The sequence below is a fragment of the Musa acuminata genome, chromosome BXJ3-4 (genome assembly GCF_036884655.1).
Source record: "Musa acuminata AAA Group cultivar baxijiao chromosome BXJ3-4, Cavendish_Baxijiao_AAA, whole genome shotgun sequence".
NCBI classification, from domain to species: domain Eukaryota; kingdom Viridiplantae; phylum Streptophyta; class Magnoliopsida; order Zingiberales; family Musaceae; genus Musa; species Musa acuminata.
The window spans coordinates 8,774,839-8,801,411 of record NC_088352.1 but is presented as its reverse complement, the minus strand read 5'-3'; the positions used below and the strand labels follow the sequence as shown (position 1 = coordinate 8,801,411).

Genomic DNA, 26,573 nt, shown 5'->3' with positions numbered 1-26,573 from the left:
TTTCCTAATTTTTGGATTTCTCGACATTTAAAAATTGAGTCTTCTTTTTCTACTATTATTTCTTCTCATTGCAAAAAGGGAAATCTGATTCTTGGATCATTAGTATGTTTGGTCTTTTATGAATTGATAATTTTAATAAAAGGTCTTCCTCCCATTTACGAAAATCGAACTTCATTTTGACTTGATACGAAATTTATGCGAATAAGCGCTCGTACTACAAAATGACTATGATCTTGCTTAAAAGAGGAGACAAGAATTCTTACCTATTATATCTCAAAAGAAAAGCAATGATGCTAGACAAAGAAAAATAAATAAGTTGTGAAAAATAGTGCACCAGCGGTGGCACCGTAAGTAAGCACTGGTTATAGGCGGTGGCACCACCAGTAGCTCTGCCCTATAAAAGGGCTTTTAGGGCCGATGGTAGAACCGCCCCCAAGCCTTCTTAGACCTCTTCCCACACCTCAAAACCCTTCTCCACCTCTCATTCTCCTTGTTCTTCCTCTAGAAACTCAAGAAAACCCTCATCTCTTGCGAATGTAAAGATCAATCTCAATCTTTCAAGAGATCACTACAAGGGTAATCCTCAAAAACCTTTCTCTCAATATTTAGATCTTGCATCTTACAATTTTCTCATTAATAATATGTATAGTTCGGAAGATCCTTAAGGGACAAAGGTAAGAGGAGAGTAAATGAAACCTATGACTCCACGTTCTTTGATTCCCCCCAATATGCTCTTAAATTCTCAACCTTTGAATATAGAAGTGTTTATAAGGGAAAATATGTAGATTTAGAAGGATTAGATAATTTAGAATCAATTCAATGGTTTACCGATTTAGATGTCTTTTCAATCCTCCAAATAAGTGAACTCATTTATCCTTGACTTATTTGGTTATTTTATAACAACTTATAAGTAGATGAAAATGATAGGATGTCCACTTATCTCTTAGGGCATCACATACCTATCACAGATAGTATAATTTGTAATCTTATAAGAATTCCTGAGAAAAGAAGAGGTTGTTACTTTAGAGGGCTATGGGTTGAAGAATCGGTTAGGGTTATATATTCTGAGGCATTAGGAACTATCTTTTGTAACCCAAATCTTTCTATTGTTCAAAAAAGTTATGAACATTTGCTACCCTTTAGCACAAAATTGCTACATCACATAGTGATAAGTTTCCTACTTCCAAAATAACACCATCACGATGAAATTAGTCAAATAGAATTAGAAATAATATATTGGATTATGAGAGGACACAATAATTATTTTGGATATCTGATAAAACAAAACATGATTGAACTATCAACAAAAGATATGATACTTCTTTATGGTGGTTTAATCACTAGACTAATGTGTGCACAGAACATGGTTATTCCATCTGATGAATGAACCTTAAAACTAGATCGATTCAATGTCATCAATGGAAACCTATTAAGGAGATTAAGATGTGTAGTAAGAAATGGAATTCAGACTAGATTACATATGAGAACTAAATTTTTCCCACCTGAACCAGAACCAGAAACACCTATCTATAGGAAAAGTCATTCTCCTCCTACTAGTCCCCTTGAGGCAACACCTTCAACAGAGCAAGCACCCTCCTCATCTACCAATCCAATAGTGACTCAGCTGGATTTAATTGAACAACGTCAAGATCAAATCTTAACCGAGACGCAGCAAATTCGTCGGCAACTGAATACTTTGTTTAAGCATTTTGATTTACCACCACCTGAATAGATTATACATTTCCTTTTACTGACAAAAGAGAGTAGAGAACTAAAAAGTACTATAATGAGTTGTACTCCTTGATATACTATACTTTTACATTCTATGACGTAACCTTTGACGTCATGTGCTTTTCAATATTATGATGCACTTCTTGATGATAATTTAATCATTTTGAGAATTAGACTTGATAAATCTTCGAATGCATAAATTCCTTGATACATTCTTCAAATTTCTTGATTTTCTTTTTAAATGAAGAATAATTTAATTTTATTAGAAGAGAGTTAGGGATGTTAAATTGTCTGAATGCATGAGTTTGTTGTATATCTTTTTTGAACTTTCTCGATTTAAAAAAAAAAAGCATTCATGAAATCCGGAATATCAATTTACTTAGTATCAAATTTATTTCATACCCTTATTCCATCACTTAATGATTTTTGAGACACTTAATCACTTCACTCATATAATTCATTGACAAATGCATCTCTCACGGATTTCACTCTTGTGAATTTTTAATGAGAATTATATTTGATTTATGAAGTTTTATTCGTAAACTTCTTTTTTATATGATGCTCCCTTCACATGAATTCTTTCTTACTCTTCTCATAAAAGATGAATTTTATGAATTCACATAGATATCTTGATCTTTGAAAGATGAATTTTAGTGTGTGATGATTACTTGCAAGAATGACGATTTAATTTTACATAGATATCTTGATCCTTTTCATGAATCCCTTCTTTTTGTTAAAATTGAAGAATGATTTAATGAAACTCATTTATTGTCTTGAATTTGACTTGGTTCAAATCATTTCATAAATTTGGTTCTTAATGGATTCTTTCCTTACCTTTCTTCCTCTTCTTCTTATTTTTGTGACAAAGGAAGAAAGAAACTTGTACATCTAAAGAAGAACCAAAGAACCCTTGAGTAAAAATATTAGTTTATCCAAAAAGGTTATCATGCAAAGTTTTTGCTTATCTTCCTTTATGGCTTAGATAAATTGGTGTGAAACTTACTTAATTTTATTTATCACATTTGTATTGTTGAATGATTCTCCTTTTTGTTGATGACAAAGGGGGAAAAATGTGGTAAATTGATGACAAATTATCATTATAAATTTTTGAGATAAATGTATAAAATATATCTTATCGTAAATGCTTGAATGTTTTACGAATGCTTGAAATATAATTGGAATCGTCAAATACGTCACAACACATCGCAAATACTTGAAACATATCAAAATGTATTTCATATGCATTGTAGATACTTGAAATGTTTCATGAAATAATTGTCTATCATTATGATATGGTATCAAGATCTTAACTTACTATTTACAATCGATATCATATCTCAGAATGATGAATTATTATTTTTTATCAATAATTGTTATCTTGCTAAATTTCATATTTGAAATTCATATCATACCTCAAAATGATGATTGCCTATCATCATTAAACTTGAAAATGGATGTCATAATATCATTTTTTTTATAAATACGTGGTACCGTATTTTAAATTGGTAAATCATGATAAGTATCATGATGTGCATGTTGATAAGTTTAAATTTATATAACTTATCGATTTGATGCTTGAATTTAAAGGCCTTGAATTCAAGAATATCTTTTCTCAAGTATATTATATAGATAAGGGGAGTTAAGGTTAACTTAGTCATCATCAAAAAGGGGAAGATTGTTAAATCTTGAATTTTAATGATAAAATCAATTAGTAAATTATTTGATCTAATCTATATGTTGAGATAAGTGTGCATGATTAACTACGATAGTAGTAAGTCATAAAGCAGATGTTGGGCCGAAGTCAAAGATCAGATGATACGTCGAAGAATCGAACGATGTGCCCGAAGTTTGCCGGAAGCTCGCCAAGAGTTCGTTAGGAGCTCGCCGAGAGTTTGTCGGGAGTTCGCTGAGAGTTCATCAGGAGTTCGCTGGAAGTTCACTAGAAGATCGTCGAAAGAACAATTGACATACCAGATAGAGATTGCTTGTTTAAATATCTTAATTATTATAGTTAAACCTTACGTTTAGTTAGAATTGTGAGGTAATCTAACTAACTCAGTTAGGGGCCAACTGGGCCCTTAACAGAGCTGAATTGGGCCAGTTAAACAGCTCATTCAGTACATGAAGTCACGGTCAGTGGTGGCACCACTTGGTGACTCAGTCTCCCAGGTGGTTTGGGCGGTGGTACCGTCGACAGTTAATACTGTCATGCGGTGGTAACGTTGATAGTTAATACTGCCAAGTGGTGGTATCGTCCTTGTCAAGTGATTGTACCACCAGAGTTCGGTCTCTAAGCTCTGTCAAGCGGTCGTACCACTTAGTGTTAGTCTACAGATGGTGGTACTGCCTAATAATGACGGTGGTACCGCTAGTACCTCGAAATCCGATGATGTGATATTTTTTGGCTCCAATTCTAAAGCTATTGATGCATATAAATATCCTACCCTTTTTTATATGAAAGAGCACGAAAGTTTAAATAATTTCTTAAAATCTTAGGGTGTTAAAAGTATTGTAAAAGTATAATTTCCGATTTCTCCTCCCTTTCTAGTGTTGTGATCATTCAAGAGAGGTGTGAGGCTTGTAAGGATTATCTCCTAAACCCGTGAAAAGGAGAAAGCACTGTAAAGAGGTGGTTGGTCTTCGCCTATTGAAGGAAGACCATTAGTGGACGCTAGTGACCTCGACGGAGGAGGAATCGAAAGTGGATGTATGTCACAACGATCGAACCACTATAAATTCTAGTTTACATTTCTATTATTATCATTTATTTACTTTGTAAATTGCTTCACTTCCTCCATACTTAGCTTTCACTACCCTTACGAACAAATATGCTTTCAAACTATCTTCCGAGATCGGTTTTCTTTTTAACGTATGAAGATTTTAAAACCGACACTTTTATCTGCTGCAATAATTCACTCCCCCCTCTTAGTGCCGACTCGATCCTAACATTTAGTAGACCTTTCTATGATAGAATATTATTTGACAATTTTGTAATATTGAGCTAGTACATTATCGATCTATTTTCCAATAAAGTTTTATAGAAAATCTCATTAAATTACATTATCATTGATACCAAAGCTTGTTATAAGCTTAGGTGCTAAACTTTCTTCAGTTCTTGACCCCTAACAAATCGAGCAACCAGAATTTACATTCATGAATTGGCTGGACTCTCCCATCCAATCTTGTAATGATGACATTTAACCTTTTATTACTGCCCAACTCATATTGTAAAATATAATATGAAAAAAACATGATATATATATTATATCAAAATTTTAAGGATAAAAAAAAGTTATCCATTTTAGCTCGTATGGTTTTGGTTATAGACTACTTAAGTCATTATGATTTACTGGTACATAAAATAATCTTTTTATTTTTAAAAATATAACATATAAGTCACTTTCATCAAATCTAAATTAATAATCATTAGAGTTTATTTACGTAACATGCTGACTCATAATAAATCGTTAATATAATGATACATGTAATTTAAGTTTAGAAAAAAGGTTAATATCAATTTTGACCCTTGTAATTTTGGTCATAGACCACTTAAGCCTTATGATTTATTCATATCTAAAATAACCCTATATTATAAAAAACATAATATATAAGTCTCTCTCATCAAGTATAAGTTAAATGATATTAAAGTCTGTTTATGTGGTATATTGACTTATAATAAACTATTAATATAATGATAATGTAATTTAAGTTTAAAAAAAAAACTAAGACCACCATCAATGATAGAATGAGACATCATTATGGAAGTGACCACCAATAGTAGCATCTAGTTGTTATTGCTTAGTAGGGCATCGTACACATACAATCTTTCCTATACTGATGATAAACTCGGGAGCTTCTAGTCATACTTTAGGTAAATATGTGTCGACGAGTCTAACGCTAGATACGTAATGATATCTTAGTCTCTCTTCCTCCTCCTGGGCGTCTTCGTCTCCATCACCTCTCACTTTGTCCTCTCTTGCACCCCTACCCCACTCATTGTGCCTATAACGTGGTGGTTTAGCTCTCCCTCACCTTCACCTCCGGCCTCTCATACCTCTGCTTTTTCACCTTCATCAATTGTTATGGTCTCTATCACTTCTTCTTCCTCGACAAGGTGGACATTAACCCTTTTTTAAAATTAAATTATATATATTATTATATTAATGATTTATTATGAGGTAACAAATCACCTAAATATACTCTAATATCTATTAACTAAGACTTGACAAGAGGAGCTTATATGATATATTTTTTAAAATATATAAGTTATTTTAGATACGAGTAAACAATAAGTACTTAAGTGATCTATAACCAAAACCATAGGGGTTGAAATTGACTTTCATCCCTTTTTAAACTTAAATTATATATGTCATTATATTAATAATTTATTATGAGTCGTCATGATATCTATTAATTCAGACTTAATGAGAGGGACTTATATGTTATATTTTTTAAAATATAAATATTATTTTAGACGTACATTATAAGAACTTTAGTGGTTCATGATCAAAATCATAAGAACTAAAATAAACCTTTAAAAAAATATATCATGTTCAATATATATATATATATATATATATATATATATATATATATATATATATATATATATATATATATATATATATATATATATATACTCTCCATTTATATGATTTAACGATGGTTTTTAAGAGTTATCTAAAGAAGTAATTTGTTATATTAGTTACGTATTGAGAACTATGACATCAATATATATACTTTTGTGATGTTGGTATTATATTTGGGATATCACAATCAAAGTATCCCTTTGAGAATATATTTGAAACTTATTTAAGAGTGTCTAAAGAACATGTCAAATATGAATTAATATTTGATAAATATTTTTTTTAAATCATATATGACTTATACGTTATACTAGAAATGGCAATGTAATATTAGTATTTTAATATTTATGAGATATTAATATAATTTTAAAAAAAACTAAAGTATCATGTGACATTATATAAAATTATAATACTATCAAAATGATTTAGTGAGAAACCAACATGATTTATATTAATAATAAAATAAAATTTTATTTATTTTTTATTTTTTTATAATTATTATTATTATATATTTATATGATTATATTTATTATTTGTTGTATGTCTTGGTTATACAAAGTGTTTTATAAGATTACATACATTTATTTATTTATTTTAATTGTTTACTTATTAATTTTAAAAATATTTATTTTTGAATAAATATTAACAATATGAGAAGGGTAAAATTATCATAAAATATTTAATGAATTTTTGAAATATAATTTTTATCTATCACTTACTAAATATTCAAAGCATTCCACGACTATATATTCACTTAAACTCTTTTTTCCAATTACACGTTAAAAATATAAACATAATTCTAAACATAGTCTATGTTCTATAATTTAGAAATACATAAATATGTTTTATTATATACCATTTTTGTCGCATATAACCTATTTATAGCATGATTTTAACATCATATTGGCATCATGTTATCTTGCATATTACTACCATCAACGTGATATCGTCGCTACATTAATGGCTTATTAGAGCATAGTTTTTTTTAGCATGATGTAAATAAATGCAAATAATATTAAAAAAATATTTTCTTTCTAAAATCAAATAGAAATCAGATTGCCAAATATGAACTTTTATGTAGCTTTTCAAACTTTCACCTGTACGAACAAAAGAAAGTAATATCAGATAAGACTCTAATTTTGTTGTTGATGACGAATAAAATTAATAATTGACTGTTCACTGTATCTATTTGTTTGAACACAAATTCTTCTGATGTTCGTGTTTCACTGTTATTACGTCGATGAAATTATCATCGAATCATTCAAGAAACATTAGAACCAAATTGTTGTTGATTTTCTGAATTGTAATTACTCTTATAATAATTTACATTGTTTTATCTATTTATTAAACATGAAATTTTTTTAATATTTTTTATGCCCTTAGTATTTATTTTTTTATTTTGTGTCTTATTTTCATCTAATATCCTAAATGCTCCTTGTTATCGATCAATTCAACTAGTATGAAATTAAGAAAAAAAATATATAACGAAGGTAATGGGATAATATCTCACTGTCAGACAATGATTATTACGATGAGCGGAAGCGACAGAGCCTAATGAGAAAATGAAATTATAAGGTAAAATGAATCATAGCGAGGATTATTTCGAACATTAGCAAAAATAAAAATCTCAAATAAAAATAGAAAGCCTAAAAAAAAAGGTTTTTGATTAGCTATAGTTGTGTATCAAATTACGATTACATCTTTAAATAGTCAAAGAAGATATAATTTAACGGACGTCACATTGCTCGTCTTTGGTTAATCATCCTTAATAGGCTTTTCTTTTAAGTAGTCTTCGAAGGACATATTTCATGTAACCGTCAACGCTCGTCGCCAATTGAGACGATGAGGGTGCTATTTGGGTCGATTTGGCTTGGTTGATTGGGTGCCACTCTGGCGCTGACGTGATGTTGCACCAACTCCATCATCCACCGTCCAACCCGTGGTCTCATCTTCCAGATTGTTCCGCGCACGAATCGATCATCCAACCGTCCATCATCTTGATCACCACCACAAATGAAGTTGATCCCCCCATCTTGTTTTCTCCCCTTCGCTTTCTCTGTCTCTCTCTCTCTCTCTTTCTCTCGGTGGGGTGAAAGGTTTCAACCAACGCCTCGATGCTTTATCATTTCGTTCGCCTCGATCTTAGAACACCCGGAACATAGATCTTTCCTTCGAATCGCTCCGCTTCGATCTTGCGGACGCTCCTCCCCCTCTCGTCTCATCGTTGGCTCCGCGGATAGGGAGCCGTGGCGTCGGTTGGGGCTTGATCTGGTGGTTCGATCTGAGAGAAAAATTCCCATTCTCTTGGACTGGGAGATGGCGGCGCGGCCGAATCAAGTGGCGGACATGCGGGTGTTCGATGCGTACTTCATGAGAGCGGATTTGGATCGGGATGGGCGGATCAGTGGTCACGAGGCGGTGGCTTTCTTTCAGGGAGCCAATTTGCCGAGACAGGTTCTGGCTCAGGTACCGGCGTGTATTGTCTATGAATCGGATCGATCTCTGCTTCGTGTGTTTTCTTTGTAGTTTTCTTTGCCGAGCCCTACTGGTAGAGCTGGTAGCGGTCGGAAGTTGTCATTGATTAAATTAGTCTGCTGATATGTAACAAGAAATTGTTTTGGTAAGGTTAGATCTGTTTGTTATTGTTGTTTTAGTTTTGCAACATTTGATCTGAGATCTGTCTCATTCATATAGATCGTTGATTGAATCAACTTGGGCCAAAGATATGAGTTTTTTTTTTACATTTCATGAGGTACACGACAGTGAAGTGAAAATGCACTCTTGCAACACATCGGCTTTGCCTGGGGACTGGTGATTTTATTGCTTCAGTTTGTTTATCATAAGTAGCCTTTGTGCAATATTTCCCATCTTTTGACCCTGGATGAGTTTCGCAGCCATAGGAGGGTCGTATTAGGTACCGGACATATTATATCTTCAGCACTCTAAATTAAATGGCTTGCTCGGGCCGACTAAAATCTCTACCAGCTTGTGTTTTGTGTTGTATTAAATTAGTTGGCTGGAAGTGTCTTTTTTCTATCTTATTTATTTGGATTTCCATATAGATCTTTAGTTATACATGTTAGACACAGTGATCTGATTAGATTAGTGTATTTTAGTTGGAAGTTATGTTTATTATTATTATTTTTGGTTCTGCAAGGAACTATTAGGACTATTAGGATGCATCTAGGTTTGTTATATGTTGTCTTAGGGTGTAGGCAAACCAAACTAGGACTTCAATGATACAAAAAAAAAAGGAAATCAATGTAGATGAGATTTAATTGACTATATTTGTATAATTTTTCTTTCATCATTGGTTTGTATGAGTCGGCTGTTGTTTGTCTTAAATTTAGATACAGTCTTGAAGTTTATGGATAAGACATGCTTCATGTTTTATGAAAAGAAATAATGTTTTTATGGGCTTGTGCCCTTGGTTGTTTTCGATCACTCTAATGAGTGCATCTGTCTTCTAACTTAATCTTTCCAAGCCGTGATTTTCTTCCTCCATGTTCTCTTTGTTTTTAATGAAGCATTCCATTGAATTTATACTATATTTGCTTTGATGATTATCTTTTACTATACTAATGCCAGCCTTTTATCTAGATACAGTTTTACTGAAGTTTACGAGTTACATGTGCTTGATTTTTGACGAAAGAAACATTGTTTTTAGGTTTAATGACCTCGGTTATCCTTAGTGGAATTTTTTACGAGTGCTAAATTTTCTACCCTACACGCCAATACATTGTTTTTGATCTCCTTGTCTTTTCATCTGACATATCATCTTTGGTTATCTTTTGCTATATTTTCTTGTTTTGCTGTATTAGATTAAATTCCGTATATACTCTCAATTGAATTAGATTTGATGTTGGGTTATTATGCTTGCTTTGTGTAATAATTGGTCGGGCTCAATGTCCACATCATCTCCTTGACTCTCACATTGATTGGATGCACAGGCTTAGGTGCACATCTATAAAATTCTATTATTTTTCTTGGAGCCTTAGTGCTTTTCAGATGTCTAATTTTGTTCTATCCATCTGATCTCCTATGATACCTTGGGCTATGTTGGGGGGTTCACTGATTAAATGCCGCTTCAAATGGGTTATTTCTACATGGTCAATGTAGTTACAACGGATGCACTGCCATTGATGACAGTGCTTCGAAGTGATGAGCACAATGTCATACCAGATCGATGCTTTGTTGCTATGGAATCATTTTCATACAAAAGGTTGTCAATTGTAGCCAAATCTATAATTCGTGTAGTAATCAAAACTAAAGTCAGATACCTGCGAATCAAAACATGATCCATGCGGATCTGGGTTAGTTCCATAGATCAAGCCCCAAACCATGTGGATCTTGGTAAGATCAGCATTGATAAACCTTGAACCTTGTGGATCTGGGATACATCCTCATGGATCTGACCTAGATCCATTGAGATCTTGGCTAGATCACAAGGAGCAAGGCTAGATCGTGAGGATCAAGCCTAGTCTAGATCTGCATGGATTTAGCCTTGATTTTTGCAGATGAAGCCTAGATCTGCAACTATCTAGTGTTGATCCTTGTGGACTAGATATGTGAGATTCAATGCTTGATCTTTGTCGATCAACCCCCAAACCTAGTAGGGGGAAGGGCCTGAATTTGAATATTTTATCATGAAATAACTGATTGAAATGGAGAGTGATTATATTGATAAATTAGGTTTGAGTTTACTTAATCTGGGGGAAAATATGGTTTGGATTTCGAAATTGATTCTTTTTGTTTAAATTGATCGAGAAATTAAGCCCCCTTTTATAAGATTTAAGCGAGTTTGGGCGGTAAATTGTGCGAGATTTGTGAGAGACCTGGTGAGAATTGAGAAAGATTAAGAGAAGGAATGAGAGGATGTGAGAGAAGGGAAAAAGAGCTAAAAATCGCCCTTTAATCTTTATTCTACTAAAAGCGATCCCAGTGGGTCTTTTTCTATTTCGGGATTGCGCTTGGGCTTATTGCCTGGTTGAAGCCTGATCAGGGGTCAAAACTGGTGTAAGCCTGGTTTCTACAGGTTACTGGATGGTAACTTGGATACCGGCACTGACCAGGTGAAATGCCTTGGTCCGCATGCCAATTTAACCTCAGAGTGGTAAATTCTGCCTGGCACATTTTGGTTCGGGTGAGATTTTAAACAATGATGGTACATACAATAGTTAGCCCTGGATGCTGTTAATTATGTATGATTTATCAGTTTGGTAGGATTGCATTGCCCTTGATGGCTGATATATTGTTTGCTTAATTATTTATGTAATTATAGTATCTGAGATTGATCATGTGAAATGGCTAGTTGGCATGTGCTTAATGCTGCCACATAATCAAAGTCCCTGACTTATTTGTCATGAAATGTGCATCTTGTGTTCAATTCTGGTTGTTCTGGATTTGTTACATGAGTCTGACATCTTAAGTCTTGATATAAAATAATTTAACTTGAGTTATTGATGTGCATTCAGTGATATCTGTAATTCTTTTTCTGAACTTTTAAATTTTAATTTTTTTCTGGTTTTAACTATTAGATGGATACATTTCAATCTTATGTTTTTATAAATACATGGATTCTTGATGTCACACAACGAATCTAAGTGACCCTATGTCTGGAGAGTTCCATTAGAGATGTAAAAGTTACTATGTCTTGATATTTACATCTGTAATATTCTGGTTATACGTAGGTATGGATGTATGCTGATCAGAAGCGAGCTGGTTTCCTTGGACGTGAGGAGTTCTACAATGCACTGAGACTTATAACAGTTGCACAGAGGGGTATAGAACTTACACCTGAAATCGTACAGGCAGCCTTAAAATCTCCTGATGCAGCTAAAATTCCTGCACCAAAGATAAATGCGGTGCCTGATCCTGCATCTCAGATGAAGTTTGGAGCCCCCAATACCCATTCCTCTCAGATGAGTCCTATGGGACCAACTAATCAAAATCCTGGCTTTAGACCAACTAATCAAAATCCTGGCTTTGGGCCAAATATTCAAAATCCTGGCTTTGGGCCAACTAATCAAAATCCTGGCTTTATAGGGCAACCACCACATCAAAACACTGGTATGAATCAGCATGCTTTTCCCACTGGAAACAATTTGATGAGGCCACCTCAAGCCACACCTGTTGCTGTCAGACCTTTTCACAAGGAAGTTGGCCAAGTTCTACCTGGTGGTAGTAGCACAGCAAGTCCGTATCCTCCAGGTTCAAGTTCATCAAATGTTTCAACTGATTGGTTCAGTGGTAGGAATAGTGGAGCATTAGGACAGGGAACTCCACAAACTTCTTTTCCTGGGGTTTCCTCAGTCAACCAAGATGGCTTTGGGGTATCCAACTCTGGATCAGCTCCTGGAACAGGGTCTAAACCTCAAATACTTGCTTCAACTGCGACTTCAGTTCCATCAAAACCTGGAGATGCTATATTGCCATCTTTGCAATCAGATTCAAGAGCTTTGGTTTTAGCTGGCAATGGCTTTTCTTCTGACTCGACTTTTGGTGGCGATGCTTTTTCTGCAACTCAGGCAAAACAAGAAAAAAATGTTTCTAGTTTCTCTTCAATTACTACACCTAAATCTTCTAGTATTGTCCCATCTATATCTGGGTCTCAGAACTCCAGCAAACCACAGAATGTTGATACTTGGCAAAGTATGGCTTTGGTTCCTTCCAGTGACAACCAGTTGCAACAAACTCAATCTCCAGTCAAGCAAAGTCAATCAGGCATGAAACAGAGTACTCCAGCAATGACTGGTTTAAGTGGTCCAGTTGGAAGCGTTGGCTCTACTTCCTCTCAGCCCCAGCTTTCATGGCCAAAATTTACTCAATCTGATATCCAGAGGTATCTTGTAATATTTATCAAAGTAGACACTGATAGAGATGGCAAAATCACAGGTGAAGAGGCACGTAACCTATTTCTCAGTTGGAGACTACCTAGAGGTATATAACCTGAATATATCTGTCTGAACCTTTGCTTGCAAAGTCAGTATATTCACTGATTGATGTGTTTCATAATTTGCCAATTTTACAAAAAAGATATTTGGCTAGCTGTTTAATCATCATGGTCTGCCATGGCATTATATTTTAATTGCAAGTTCTGTTATCTTCATCTTTGTGTTTCTTGATTTTATCTTATTTATGTATGATTAATAAAACATGTTCATTTAAGTTTCCACCATGGGTTTGCTTAATTTATGTTATGTTTGTCTGTTTCTGAGGTGCAGTGTCATCATGGACAAACATTTTGCTTTGTTTTCTTGTATTTATGTGTTTCTAGCTTTCAGTAATGCTATTTATTTCCTGCATTTTCAGAGGTCTTAAAGCAGGTGTGGGACTTATCTGATCAGGATAATGATGGCATGCTTTCTCTTAGGGAGTTTTGTATTGCTCTGTATTTAATGGAGAGGCATCGAGAAAAATGTCCTCTTCCAGCTGTTCTTCCTGAGAGTGTCAGGTCTGATCAAACTTTGCTACTAGCTACAAACCAACCCTTAACTGGATATGGTGGTCCAGTTAGCCAATCAACTCCTGGTACTTCTCGAGTAAAATCATGTCAGATGTACTTTGTGTTCTTTTACCTTGGTAGTTGTAGCTATTCTTTTCTCTTGGTTCATATACTTGTTAATCTGTGTTGACTTTGAACATGAATGCTTGTGATCATCACTTGTCAGTACAAGGGACAGCTCTATCACGGCCAGCAGTGCCTGCTGTCTCAGTGAAGCCACAAATACCAAAACCAATACCTTCTCAGACTGATGATACTATTCAATCAGTAAAGAAATCGAAAGTGCCTGTGTTGGAAAAACATTTGGTTGACCAACTCAGCAAGGATGAACGGAGTACACTGCACTCCAAGTTCCAGGAGGCATCAGATGCAGACAAAAAGGTATTTTGACTGAATATTGGATGCAAGTGAGATACTAATAATTTCTACTTCTGTTATTATTTAAATGTATATTTTTTATTTATTTTACACCATAAACCAACTTCCGTTTTAAGGTATCATCCACAAATGACAATGTGAATAAAACCACAACCAAGATACTGGCTTAAGAGCATCAAATTTCTAATCGTATTTTAGTTGGCTTGGAATATGATCAAAATTAAAGTGAAAGATGACAAAGAGAGCACAATGTATGTACGGAAGTTATTTCTCCTTCAGATCAATCTGGAATTCAACAAACTTTATGTATAACATTATTTAGATCTAAAGCTGGATTGGTGATGAATACACTTCTATTCATACATGCCATTATGTTTATTAATCGATAACAAGTTAGATCTCGTAATATTCCTTTCAAGTTGCATAGGATAATTTGCAATATCTAGCTGATGATTATCTAGTTCTATGATTATTATATTAATGCTTCCCTTTCGAATTTGATATACCCTTGCTTTTTTTGCACAAAGGTCCAAGAACTGGAGAAGGAGATATTAGATTCCAAAGAAAAAACTGAATTTTACCGCTCCAAGATGCAAGAACTAGTAAGTTTCTTTTCATTGTTATTTGGAAACAAATATTTCTAATTTATTACCATCTCGAAGTTCTTTATATGCTAAAAGTTTGAAACAACATGATTTTAGTACTAAGATTGAATTATGGAAGTATGCAACATGATTGACCTGTGTTGAAGTGTTGATGGTGGTTACAAGTGGCAGAGAGAGATAGAGAAAACTTTTTTTTTTTCTTAATTGAGGGTAATTGATCCTGTAGAATCACACTCTAGTGGTGTGGCGTATATATATATCATTTATTTATCGGCTATTATGTATTATCCCAACTAGTCTAGGTATGACATCAAATAATTAAATAAATTGCCCATAAGCACTCATCACTGCTGTTTGTCTCCTTTTTGATTTGGCTAGACACCTAATGTGGGTACCCCGTAAGTTTTGATGCTGGGGAAGAATTGGCCAAATAAAATTTGCTAAGTTTTGATGCTGGGGAAGAATTGGCCAAATAAAAGTTGGATCCGACCTTCCCCTAGTCAGGGTCTGGACAACCTCTAGCTTAGTTAAGTTTATATTAGTCCTTCCGTGATTGAAGTTTATCTTTGGCCTTTCTTTTGGGTCTTCTGGACTTCCAAGGGAGTCTTTCTAAGTGAACTTAGGTTGCTGCAATTGACGAGATCCAAGTTGCACAAGATTTGGTTCCTTCTAGGAATTATGCTGGAATTTGTACACCTTAGATTTTGGTCTAATTTTAAATGGAATTGTGACACTTCGATTAATCTCACATCGAAAGTGGGTTAGAGTAAGATAGACTTATAAAGGTCTGATGGGTGCACTACTATCAACTTCAGCCTAGGCATCTTGGCCAGTGGTTTAGGCCAAACGAAGTTGATAAGTCGGTTATCCCATCAGGCTGGGTCGTGACAAGAATAGTCCTACTTTGGCCGGTCAAACCACAATTGTTTCAGTCTACAGATAGATGAAGTGGTCTTTTGCAAAGATTTATAATCTCAGTTCTACTGTGGTTTTGGTTAATCTACTGGACTGCTATGGTTCCAGTATGCTGCGAAGTTTATCGACACGTATTGTCCAATATCATGTAAAAAAAAATAATGAATCATATTGTATTGATTTTGAGCTGGGTTCCAATATCAGTACTTCATCACCAATAAATATTGGTTTGTACCAAACAGTATGATTGAGATTTGGAATCATAGTATCTTGCTAATTTGGCCGCTGACATGACATTGGTGGTGCTTAGAACAAAAGGTGAAAGATGTCTTATGAATTTGCTGGTGGCTTGTTCCTCTTCTCCAAGAAGGATTTACTAAATTTATCAAGTTTTTTCAAGGAAAAGTGGCTGGTGATCTGTCTAATTCCTTCTCATCTCTCTGTGAAATGGTTGTTGGCCTAGGGCTTCAGAATGGATCATGATGGAAATCCATACTGATAAATAAAAATAACTCAAATGAATAGTAGTGATGGTAGTGCTGTGAGGACCTCTTTTCAACAATCAATAGTTGGATTTCCATTTCTTCTTAGAATAATACCTTGAGCTATGGCACTAAAAGCGAAATTTAAAATGATGGTGTGCCATATTAGTGCACCGGCTAGTGATTGGCATGGTTTCATATAATGAAGCAAAAAATCTTTGATCACAAGATAGTTGACAATTTTGTTTGAATATTTATTACATTGTTCTTTCTGTTGTATCATTAATTGTTGGGTGCCTAATTATGGGACTTTTTCCCTATGACACACATGTTTAGACTTAAAAACACTATGTCAATCAGAAAGTTCGATATATGCACTCAGAATTTCTCTACTATCTCTGGTTGGATCTCTATTGGTTATTTTCAGCTTTGGCTTTTTGAGGTGATGGATGGTAAAACAATCTCTTTAACCTTTTTGCCTTTGTTGGTGGTATGCTGTCTAGGCTTTTATTACTTTGAAAGCATTTATCTTGCTCATGTTGGATGCCTTTTCAGTTTATCTATGATGAAGGTGTGTAGACCAGGGAATTCATTTGTGTTGTAAATGTCTACACATGGATTACTGGAAGGAATGTTCCTTGGCATTCATTCTCATCTCTAAAGTTGAAAATTTTTAATTTAGTTTGTTAGGGGAGCTAAACAAGTGAAACCATAATGTTCGAATGGTTTGGAAATTAGTAGTTAGCTGAGTGTTTTGATCACTGGGCTAAATAGAATTACTTGAAATTCTGTAAATTTATGTCAAAAAGAAGCTTACTATTTTGAATATCAAGAAGTGTCTTGTATGTCATTTTGTATTAGTTACGTAATGTAGCCATATCGTATTACATCATCCTTATTTTATATATTCTTCTTTTAGGTTCTTTACAAAAGTAGATGCGACAATAGATTCAATGAGATAACTGAAAGGGCATCTGCCGATAAACGGGAGGTACTATTCTTTCAATGTTTTCCATGAACTACTGCTGCTTAAGCGATATCTTTGAATTACGTCAACATGTGTTCTCTTGCTTTTATTCTGTTGTCTTGCTTTCTAGTTTTTCATCTGTATTCTGAAGTTGTCTTGTAGAAAGCTAATAATAATACAGAAAAAAAACCTCCAACAGATATTTTGCATGTTCATTGATTGTTATGGATCTTTGGGAATCTATCATCATTCCATTAGTTTTAAGTTCCAGCCACACTGAAGAATTTTGGTTTGTGTTAGCAAGCATTCTGTGTAGATCTCCGTCAGTCTCTCCTCATGCTAACTTATAATATTGCGGTGAATATGAAACACAACTTATAAATTTTTTTGGTTTTTCTTTTTATTTTTTATTTTTGTTGAAAGTTAGATGGTGTTGTAAATTCAAAATTTGCAGATCTGTGGTGAGTGCTTTCAGTTTCTTGAGTTACATGGTTTTGAAATACATTGGTATGCCACCCATATTGATTATACCTATATATTGCTATATCAACTGTACCAACATATTGAACAACATATTTTATGTTGATTTCCCAGGTATACTATATTATACCAATCAATCCTTACCAATCTGATAAAGATTCCAAGATACTTACCAGTACTAATACCATAAAACTTGATCAATTATGATCTTATTTGCTTGATATAATGATGTCGTTGGGCTTGTTGGTATAACAGAAGCCTGTGATATGTAGTAAAAACTTAAGGACATGACAGCCATAGGAAATCCAAGCACCACTCTGGTCTAACAGCCACAAAGCCTTTGATGCCAAATCACAGAGATCATACATTTGATGTAAGACCTTTATTTGCATGATTGACATCAAGTGTAAACTGTAAATCCTTGTTTCTTTATCAAAATTGCCTTCTGAAAGTACTTATTTCTAATCTTGTCCTACAAACACATATTGGTCTTGTAGGTTGAATCTTTGATGAAAAAATATGAAGAAAAATACAAGCAAGCTGGAGATGTGGCTTCAAAACTTACAATTGAAGAGGCAACTTTTCGTGATATTCAGGTATAAACTTCATGTTTAGAAAATAGAAATTTAATGATGCTGATTTAATTCTCAAGTGTTGTGGCAGTGTTTTATGCTACCTTTTCTTTGTTTTGAGCTTCACTTGATATATTTTCAGGAGAAAAAACTGGAAATATATGATGCTATACTGAAAATAGAACAAGGTGGAACTGCTGATGGTTTGCTTCAGGTAAATTTGATATGCATTGTACTATTCATGATTAATAAATCTAGTCTAACTCTATGCTGGCTCTTTAGGCACGAGCTGCTCATATACAAAAGGATCTCGAAGAGCTTGTAAAAGTTCTAAACGAACGATGCAAACAATATGGATTGCGTTCTAAGCCAACTTCACTGATTGAGCTTCCTTTTGGTACTTTGATGTCTACTTATTTTTTGCTCATGTTTTATCTTGTTGGTGCGGATCAAAATGTTGGTTCATTGTGAATGTAAAAGAATTTGGTCCACTGGGATTTAACTAAAGCTCCACTGTTTGTTAATTAATAGGTTGAACTATATAGTTTCTTTCCCTAAGCTTGGCTTCATGTGATTTCAATTTTAAAATTATTATGCTGAGAATTGTTGTCTGTTGTAGGCTAGAGCCTAGTTCCCCGGGCTGCCCTTTTGTATATGTTGTAGGCAAAACATTCAAGTTTGTTTTTGTTTTTCTAGGGCCAGCTACACTCATTTATTTACCTTGTGCTAGATAACATACTGGACTATCATGTTCTTTTGCTAAATTGCAAAGTCAGGATTAGAAGTTGTACCCGCTGCAGAAGTTCACTTTTAAAGTTTTCTTTCTTCAGAAATGTGGGGTAAATTTGAGAGTTTGCTGATGTATGAACTTATTAGTATTGATCTTTTCCACCAGAGTTCACTGTGGTTGTTGAAGTCCAAACTACAAATGTGCTAAACTGTTGAAGATCCACTCCTGCGGCACACTAATTCTTCAAATTGCTTGTTATATCTGTATCATATAATTGTCAGAATATGGTACTTTTAAAATACTTCTGAGATTTATATCATCTTTCTTCCAAGAGTATAACTTTTCTTGTAAAAATATGTTGCTTGACTATTTGTTTGTTAGTGATAGAGATGGATGTGGATGATTAGATCTTTCATTTGTATGTTCTTTTGTTAGTAAGAATCTTTGGTCAATGGAATTGATAGAATTATCTTCATAAATTCATAAAGATTTTCTATCTTAAATTATTATTGACATACTATGTTATTAAAAATAATATTTTCATGATTAATAGATTAATGGATGATTGATCATTACTTTGTATGATACTTTACTATCTATTCTAACACCATAAGTATTCATAATAATTATTATATTTGTAATATTTTTTGTGGTTGTGTCCATGTCATTTCATATTCTGTTTTTTCAAGTTTTAATGTGTTGGCATATCCATGTCGTGTCACATCAGTAACTCATAATCATATGGTCCATATGTGCATGCTGTAGTCCACTATATCAACATCTTTGGTGCCAGCTACAACATTGTGGGACTATAGCTTTGTTTGTTGGGTTCAACATCTCATGATGAAGATAAAAAAGTTCAAAGGCCAAAATGAATCCTTCTTGTCTTAAGTTTAGATTGGTTGGATGAGTTGGTCTTGGAATTGAGATGAATGTGATCCAAGTACGAAAGTGTGATGATTCAATTTGAATTGAGATCACATGGACTTAGTTTTGTGATGAGGAACATTTCAATATACACTGATAGTGATTATAGTTTTGCATTAAAATGAGGCACATCACTTAATTTGCTTATGGGTTAAGCAGAGAAATGGGTGTGCTGTTGAAGTTTATGAGCATGAGCATAAGATACTGGAAGCAGATAGAAATCAGAAGTGGTACATGCATGCTTTCACAATTCGCACAGATGCAAACACACAAATATATTGTACTTGTATATATATCCCTTTAAATTTCATATATATTCTCTTGCAAATTCTGAAGCATGCACATGGACATAGGACATAATCATGACATGAAATGGGTGCACTAAATTTTTGGATCATGAAAAACTAATTGTTAGTTTACATATTGTGGTGTCAAGAAATTAATTACTTTGGGAAACAAATGTTTCTGTTTCGAGGATAAGTTCATACTGCCACCTCAACAATTTATTTTTCAAAATGTTTCTATTAAACAGGTTTCCCTCCTTTTGCTGATTTTGCATAGAACATAGGATTTAGGGCAACTTCACTTGTTTGGTGATAGTCATTCAGTTGTTTTCAGGTGCTGTTTGTAGTTTGACTACTTATGGCCAATGGTTGAAGATTCAACAAGGACCGAAAAAATAGATAGCAGAAATACTCAATACTTAGTCAGAATTCTAGAATATACCTTAGGAGGAAGTAATTTCAGTTGAAAGTTCTTTTTATGCTGATGCCTAGAGTTGCAGCATTTTGGTCAATTGATTCCATTTTGTTACACATGAACACTCACATCTATGTAAATGGAGAGAGAATTGATGGTATATTTCAGTTAAGAAGAAACTTGCATTTCTGTTATCATCTTTTTTTGAGAATCTATTTCTGCATAGCTAGTTTGTTGACTATACATTATGCTTTGTTCTCTATTAATTCATTAAATCATAAATATAACATGTTTGGAATTTTTGCCTCATTTATGTATATTCATTCATCTACTGTTAATAATATCCAATCAGGTGTATTCATGGTTTAATATCTTGTTTTATCATTTTATCAAGGTTGGCAACCTGGCATACAAGAAGGGGCAGCTGACTGGGATGAAGACTGGGACAAATTTGATGAGGATGGTATGCCTGCTAAAATTTTATTTTAGAATGGTAACTGTTAACTTATGTGGTTTTCCTTTTGTTTGCTTCGTGTGGACCTTAAAAAGTTGCAAACAACTGAGACTTATGTCTATAATTTCTACTAAAAGAGGCTCATCCAGTTTTGACATTGTATACCTGCCTTAAATCTTTTATCCCTGTTTTAAGATGTCGGGATGCTGGTTGTAGCATTTTGAAAGTCGATGTTCACAACTTCATATGTCGGTTATATTGTACTCACCAATCTGATTCCTAGATGACAATAAAGCTTTAGCACTCTTGGCATGTGCAAAAATGCTCTGTTATTTGCAGAAACTAACTAGTTTCAGAATTTAGTCTTTCTTGGGATTCCCTTGATTGGAAAGTCGACCGTTGAAGGTGTGTGTTGGGGGTTTGGTTATAGATAAAGGTAATAAGGGTAGAGAGATATTCAATTCCTGTTTGTGAGGCGAGAGATTCAATCTCAATTCGATTCCCTTGATTGTGTCACTGTAATTTCTTTGTTCAAATATTTCCTACTGATGAAGTAATACTATGGCCTCCCTAAAGCAGAACTCAGCAGCAAAGAAGTGCTGCCTCTCATCCCCATCAATGGCCTTAGGGAGGTGGTGCCCACTGGCTTAGAGATAGGTGGGGACAATGTTGGGAAAATCCTTTATAAAGCAATACAAGTGGTGTGATCTTTAGAGGCAGTAGTTAAGACCATATGAGTTAGATGATAGATGATTGACAATGGAGATGGAAGTCGAGGATGCTATTGATACTGATAATCGTTGATCTTATGGAGCGTGGACATTTTGACATGCTTGTTATGGCCGCTAGTTATCAATGAGACCTACATTTGATAAATACTTCTGACACATGTTGAATATATCAGGGCTTTTATAGCATCTTCTACACTATGTGGGTTTAAATGCTTGTCCATCAGTTTTGATAATTTTAACGACTAATATGGTACCAAGTTACAGGGTGGTATACTGTCCTGTACTGCTCAATACCTAGGAAAAAAAATGAATTATATTCTAAGTGTTACCAAGTTGTATAGTCCAGAATCAGTGCTTAGTTGGATCATTATAATTTATATTTTGGTTGGTATGTACCTGTCTGACAGATATTTAGAACCATAATTTCCTTAATATTTTGTATATGCATTTAGAGTAATATTTGTCACGTCATGGCACAAGAGCACCATTTCTTCATAGCACGGCACAACATATTTTCCATACTATGCAATGCTGACACCTAGGGAATTAATCCAACCATAACATTGCTTGAATACATTTTTTGGATTCTTTCATCATTAGTCATAGGAGTATAGACGAGCCAAGCTCAAAGGAACAAGGGCTTGCTTGTATTTGGTTTGATTAAACAAGTTGCTTGTTTGTGTTCGGCCTGGACTAGTCAAAGGCTCGGCCATCATTAAGGTTCAAGCCCAACTTGAGTTGACTCATCACTCAAGCCCGGTTTGTGTTTGGCTTGGACTATTCAAAGGTTTGACATATCTATATAGTGTATTATATCAGTTGTCTTATTTCTGTAGGGTCCGAAGTGTAACTGATTCCAACATATTAAAGCATACAGCACGAAATTCAAACCAAAACTGAATCGATGGGTTTGGTAACCAATTTTTGGTTTGGTTACATGTTTCAGTTTGATTTGAAGGTTTAAACCTTCCTTCTGATTACCTGTAAATAAATATATATGTCTAAATTAGATTTTGAACTCTTTTGGCAGTGGGTCTCTTCTTTTTCTTTTTCTTTTTGTTCTGTTTTTTGTATGATTGCTTGCAGTTTGTAGATCTTATCATTATATAGTGTAATATCCTATTTGTTCTTCATAGCTAAATTTCAATATAATTATGTTCAGGGATTTAAGTTTCAATCCAAGCCCCATAGTCAGATTGGTATAGGTCTTGCAAGTACCAATCTACACCAATACATGGTATTATCGGTGTACCAGCTGACATAGACCAAAGAGAGGGAGAGATGAGGGGAGGAGAGGAGACAAAGATGGAGGAAAATGCGGAGAAGCGGAGGAGGGGGCAAAGGAGTGTGGTGAGGCAATAGGCAGTACTGGGAGAGGGGTAATAAATAAAAAGACAGCTGTTGCTGTCAAGTCAAAAAGATTCCCTAAAGCTAGTTTCAAACTGCACTGGCAGAAAATTGCCTCGTCTGGGTGCCAATCCCTAGTCGGACTGGTATATACCAGGTGGTGCAAACTGGTCTGACTAGTTTCTAAACCATGATCATGTTTTCTCTGGTATGGTCCAATGTGCTCTAGCATATATCCAAACTCCATTTTATCCTATTATCTTCGATGGTGCCTAGTGTCATGTATCAATTAACACTTCTGTTTTAGTTCAATTCAAGGTAATAAGACAATATGACTAAGCTGTACCAAGGCATGAACTGTAGGTAAATTCACTAATTGGCTATATTTTTCATTTTTAGGTTTTGTAGCTGTAAAGGAGCTCACAATTGAAGTGGAGAAGGTTGTGCCTACTGAAAAGTCCAAGCCTGAAGAAGTTAAAAAAGAAAAACTTTCTACAGAGGAAGTGTCGCGGGCATCATCTTCTAATGGTGAGAACAAGACTGAGAAGCATTCCAATGGTGAGAATGAGACCGAGAAACGTTCCAGTGATGAGGATGAGACTGACAAACGCTTAAATGATGAGAACAAGACTGAGAAGCCTTCTACAACCACAGCGCCTTTGACTGAAAATGGATCTACCAATCTTGACGGTGATGATAGCTTAGCTAAAAGTCCCAGCAGTCCTGGAACAAGTGCTTTGGAAAGTCCTAAAGACATTCACCATGTGTCTGTTAGACATGATGGCTCACCCCATGCAAATGAAAACAGCAGGTATGAATGAATCTTCTTAGACACTTGGCAAGTTTTATAACATAGGCAAGCATTGCAAAAAGAAAAAGTTGAATTGTTTATCACCTTGAATATAAAGAATCTTCCATGCTAAACTCTAGTTAATTTTATGTTGCTATCTTCATTAGAATGCTTGAGCATACGTAAAAAGTGACATCAGAATTCAGACACTTGGGAATTTGAGGAAGACCATTTAGGCAATGGTCTCCTGGAATGTGTGTTTGAATGGTCAAAGCACATTTGTCAGGCATTTTTGAAGGAAATTTATTGTGTGGCAACTGATTGATGTACTGACTGTTTCTTCTTTGCTGTTTCTTAAAGCAGTTGCTTAGAATAATTTATTTTACATGTCCATATGGAATCTGGTGTATACGTCTGCACGCGCATATCCAATATATACAGTTTAATATATATTTTCTTCATAAGATCATCCATCTTTTTTTTCTGCTGAGGCCAAAGTATGTAACTTATGTGAAAGTTTTTTCTTTGCTTGCTAATTTGCTAATTGGCATCTTATCATTAAAAAAAAAGTGAGATTTGTTGTTGAACTGCGCTTCAATGCCTGTGTCTTTAATAATTAACAATGCGGACAGTTGGAATAGTTTGCTTTCTTCTCTACCACAAACAGATGCTGGTGACTGATTTGCTTATTGTTAGTTTTGATCTTGTGCATGATCCACTACCCTTTCTGGGTTTTTATAATTTTTGAGACCATTGGATTTAGCGCATCTTCAGGGGGATAATTGCGAGTCACAGTTAAGTGTCTCACCATGTGAGTATTCTCTGAATGGTCTACCCTGAGTTGATGCTTAATGAAAAGTGCATTATGATTTAATTCTGATGTAAATTCACCTTCGCGTTGATTTGTAGTGTCATTGGGTTGTCAATTAAAGACTGCTATAGTTACATTTTTAAACTAATGACTATAAATAATTAAATGCTTTGTCATTTATGTATCACAACCTGCAGTTATTATAGTTTCTGCTGAACTTGCGTCTTTGTACTTCAGTGATCATGATGCTGCTGAATCCTTTATTTTGGAAGACAAGCATGCTGGTGAGCCTTCATGGGGTCCAACTTTTGATCGCACTGATGATACTGATTCTGTTTGGAGCTTTAATCCAAAGGTTAAACATTTCAAAAATCTTCCTGATTTTTATATTTTCTTATTAATGAATTTTATGGATGCTATGTTCATATTTTTATCATGATGTGATGACGTGTCTCCTACCCCAGGAGAGTGATCATCAGAAGCGAAGACAAAACTTCTCCTTTGGGTCTGATGACTTTGGTTTATTTCCTCCAATCAAGACGGATTCTCCCAGTGCAGCTAGTGTAGCTGGAAAGGAGAAGGGCCCATTCTTTGATTCTGTTCCTAGTACACCTTTATTCAACTCTGGATTTTCTCCGAGGTTTACCGATGGGCCAGATGACCACTCTTTTGATAGCTTTTCCCAACATGATTTCTTTGGCACGAATGACACTGGTGCTTTTGCTCAGCGTGAGGGCCTTTCAAGGTTTGACTCATTTCGTAGTACCACTGACTACAGCAGGGGTGAAAGCCTTGTGAGGTTTGACTCCATCCGCAGCACCGCAGACTACAACAGCAGCAGGGGTGAAAGCTTTGCAAGGTTTGATTCTATGCGCAGCACCACAGACTACAACAGCAGCAGGGGTGAAAGCTTTGCAAGGTTTGATTCTATGCGCAGCACCACAGACCACAGTAGGGGCTATTCATCCTTTGATGGTGGTGACTTGTTTGGGTCCGAACCATTCAAGTCCTCAGAAAGTCACAGTCCTAAGAAGGGAACAACTAATTGGGATGCATTTTAGTGAGAGTTCTTCACTATCATGACAGATTTCTGCAGTCTTTCTGTTTTCAAGCATGAGAGCATGATTTCCTTCTCCCTGTAAGATATGAACATGTCTTTTTTTTGCTGTGTCGTGTATTCCTTATTATTTGTTGTTTGGTTACTTGAGAGACTATGGATCCAAATCTTGTGCTCTTGGTGCCCTTGATGTGCATGGTGGCTTGTATACTACAGGGACCTAAAACTTCAATCAGACCATAATGCATTGTTTCTGGATCTCTGCTGACATGGAACATCAACCTGCTCTTATGATCACATATAATCGGAGCTCAAATATGATGTGTATGGCTTTTCGTGAAAAGATTAGTTGTATCTGCCAGCTGAAATGTAGTTGCAGCAATCTTGAAGTATGCAGGAGCAACGTTGTCGGGGACGATTCGCATCAGCAGTGTCACAGCATTCGCATCAGAGATTCGGGTGGTAAAGCATTCTTGCGACTATGGTCTTTTCACAATATTGCTGATTCTTGTGTTTGAATGAATCCTTGTAATGTTATCAGATGGTTTTTTTTTCCCGTTCAGCTTGGAGTACTTTGAAGCAACAGTTTACAATAGTTGATGCTTTATCCTTTTATAGTTTCATTGAATCATTGCAAAAAGGTTACAAGAGCGACATCCAGTGGCACCCTTAAACCTCAACCTTCCAAATATTACAGACTATACTGGCTCCCTAAGTTAGCTAGTTTACGTGCTAGATAATTTAGACACGTAGGGCTCACAATGTGATGCATTGAGGTGGGCACTAATATTCCTCGAGTCATCTTTC

General features: G+C 34.9%; 1 protein-coding gene across 1 annotated transcript; it reads left to right on the top strand.

Annotated features, from left to right (window-relative positions):
* Nucleotides 1-8,370: 8,370 nt before the first annotated feature.
* Nucleotides 8,371-26,034, top strand: LOC103981218 (actin cytoskeleton-regulatory complex protein PAN1). The gene is made up of 13 exons (XM_009397868.3): nucleotides 8,371-8,783; nucleotides 12,008-13,256; nucleotides 13,629-13,847; nucleotides 13,988-14,202; nucleotides 14,727-14,801; nucleotides 17,121-17,192; nucleotides 18,146-18,244; nucleotides 18,363-18,434; nucleotides 18,503-18,617; nucleotides 20,971-21,039; nucleotides 23,508-23,919; nucleotides 24,947-25,064; nucleotides 25,174-26,034. Exons 1-13 carry the CDS (start codon nucleotides 8,634-8,636, stop codon nucleotides 25,768-25,770), a joined length of 3,462 nt encoding a protein of 1,153 aa, XP_009396143.2. The 5' UTR covers nucleotides 8,371-8,633; the 3' UTR covers nucleotides 25,771-26,034.
* The last annotated feature ends 539 nt before the right edge of the window (nucleotides 26,035-26,573 follow it).

Bases quoted from the DNA above. Each gene is read 5' to 3' on its own strand.
- LOC103981218 (XM_009397868.3), top strand. From the start codon at position 8,634: ATGGCGGCGCGGCCGAATCAAGTGGCGGACATGCGGGTGTTCGATGCG. The intron at 8,784-12,007 runs GTACCGGCGTGT...GGTTATACGTAG, and splicing joins CGAGACAGGTTCTGGCTCAG to GTATGGATGTATGCTGATCA. The intron at 18,245-18,362 runs GTATAAACTTCA...ATATATTTTCAG, and splicing joins CAACTTTTCGTGATATTCAG to GAGAAAAAACTGGAAATATA.